The 2500-nt window shown below is 41.8% G+C and overlaps 1 protein-coding gene across 2 annotated transcripts in view; it reads left to right on the top strand.

Annotated features, from left to right (window-relative positions):
• The window catches only part of LOC306859231 (ephrin type-B receptor 4b-like), a 28180-nt gene that overhangs the window by 8931 nt on the left and 16749 nt on the right, over positions 1-2500 (top strand). For both annotated transcript variants that reach the window (XM_079400150.1, XM_079400151.1), the window contains 2 exons: positions 357-638; positions 925-1306. In XM_079400150.1, the coding sequence (XP_079256276.1) occupies positions 357-638; positions 925-1306 (664 nt within the window). The remainder of the gene's footprint in view (positions 1-356; positions 639-924; positions 1307-2500) is intronic.

The raw sequence follows: 2500 nt of genomic DNA, 5'->3' as shown, positions 1-2500 counted from the left end.
TCAATGGAAAGATTATTTATTCAGCTTTCAGATGATGTATACATCTCAATTTCAACAAATTGACCCTTATGACTGGTTTTGTGCTCCAGGGTCACATGTAAACACTGTAATCAGAAAAAAGCTGGAGCTGGATTATCCAGCAGAGCTGATGTGCATGTATATTCAGGCACTGTTTACATATTGATGACAGCAAGTGATTATATTCCGGGGAAAGATGGTGATCTTAAAATCATGTGCAGTAGGACAGAGTCTGTCTGTCGTTAAGTTCTGTGTTTCACATGAAGTTGATGAGCACCAGAGATAACTCCATGCTGTGAGGTCAGAAGGTGTTTAATGCTAATGCTGATGTTTCTCAGTGGGAGGAGATGAGCGGTTTGGATGAGGAGGGCAACAGCGTCCGCACCTTTCAGATCTGCCCCACAGACACGTCTGTGAGTCACTGGCTGCGCACGCGCTTCATCCCGCGGCGCGGAGCGTCTCAGGTGTATGTGGAGATCCGCTTCACCGTCATGGAGTGTTCGGCCATGCCTTCCAGCTTCCGCACCTGCAAAGAGACCTTCAACCTGTACTACTACCAGAGTGACGAGGACACGGCCAGCAGCACTCACCCCGCCTGGATGGAGAACCCCTACAGCAAGGTACACAGAGACAGAGAGAGATACGCTGACACACACACACACAGAGAGAAAGATACGCTGACACACACACACACACACACACACACACACACAGAGAGAAAGATACGCTGACACACACACACACACAGAGAGAGAGAGAGATACGCTGACACACACACACACACACACACACACACACACTCACATGGACAGAGACACACACACACTCACGTGTTTCCTGTAAAAGCATCAGGATTTCGGTTGAATTCTGACGGTCCGGATCTCTCGTTCTCCTCTCATGCTGCAGGTGGACACGGTGGCGGCTGACTTCCTGTTGCGTCGCGGCGGAGAGAGGAAGTCTAACGTGAAGACGGTTCGTGTGGGTCCGCTGTCGAAGAAGGGCTTCTACCTGGCGTTCCAGGCTCAGGGTGCGTGTATGGCCCTGCTCTCCGTCCGGATCTTTTTCAAGAAGTGCCCCGCCGTCACCCGCGCCTTCTCCTCCTTTCCTGAGACGCTGCCTCACTCGCTGGTGCAGCAGGCCGAGGGCATGTGCGTGGCAAACTCCGCCCCCACCGGCCAAGCCCCGCCCACCATGTTCTGTGGGGAGGACGGCCAGTGGGTGGGGCCTCCGTCCTCCACCTGTGTGTGTAAACCAGGGTTCGAGCCGATGGACTCCGACCACTGCAGGGGTGAGTAAACCTTCACAGGAAACAGCAGGAAATGACATCAGCTGCCCAGGGCGGAGCTTGTGCTCTTGTCATGTTTGTGTGCGAAGCACATCAGATGCTCAGGAGTGTTTTTTCAGTATAGTTGTTGTTTTTTAACAGGTGGACGCTAGTAAAGTATTTTTACTCTGCTGTCAGTTCTTTATCAGTGTTTTTCTTTAGAAAACCTTTACTTCACTGCTTTCCAGAGCATAATATTGTACTTTTTACTGCACTACGTTTCATATTAAATATCAATGAAACGTAGTGCAGTAAAACTTACAACATTATGCTTTGGAATGTAGTAAAGTAAAAGTTTTCTAAAGAAAAACACTCTTTTACTTTTTAAATTTATTGAGTAAAGTATAAATACTTCACTACTGTCCGCTTCTGTTTTTTTGGTCACTTTTCACTATTTCCGTATTTATTAAATGCACATTTGATCATCAGAATTATGTTTATTCACCAAAGTCTGCACAAACACAAGGAGTTATATAAAGTAGACATTCCATCTGTTATTTTAGTGTCTTTCAGATACTATTATAATTTGGTTAATATTTTGATATTTTCTTATTTTCTGCTTTCATGTTCATTTTTAAGTTTTAGTCATTTTATTAATTTTTTGTTATTGTCATTTTTTTTAGTTTTAGTTATTTTAGCACTGAGTTAAACCAGATACAAATTTGAATGGTAAACTTCAACTAGCTGAAATAAAATAAGTGAAAGTTTTCTATATTTGACTTAATTTCAGTCAGCATTTATTTATTTTGGGTGGTAGTGTTTTAATGTTTTTAGTTTTAGATGACTATAATAACCCTGATCAGCATGCACACATTACTAACTCAAAAACTTCAAGTTCGGTTGCTGCTTTAAAGTGAAGTATAATAACTGGACAAGTTATTTCTTAAATTTTCTTAAACTGACCTTAAAAATGGAGCTGAATCTCATAATTTAAAAAAAAATGTTGAAAGTTGAAGCATGTTAAAAATGATTTCTATTAAAGTAGTGGAAAACCATTACCATGACTAATGTTATATCATTTTTTACAGTTTAGAGTGATACTATGTACAAATCTCAACTGTTTGACAATATATATGCAAAATATAACTCTATCATTGTCCAGCTGTAATCTGATAAATGCAACTATAATGCATGAAGATATTAAGATATTATAAACAT

The sequence above is a fragment of the Barbus barbus genome (genome assembly GCF_936440315.1).
Source record: "Barbus barbus genome assembly, chromosome: 40".
In the NCBI taxonomy this organism is placed as follows: domain Eukaryota; kingdom Metazoa; phylum Chordata; class Actinopteri; order Cypriniformes; family Cyprinidae; genus Barbus; species Barbus barbus.
This window is presented reverse-complemented; position numbering and strand designations above follow the sequence as displayed.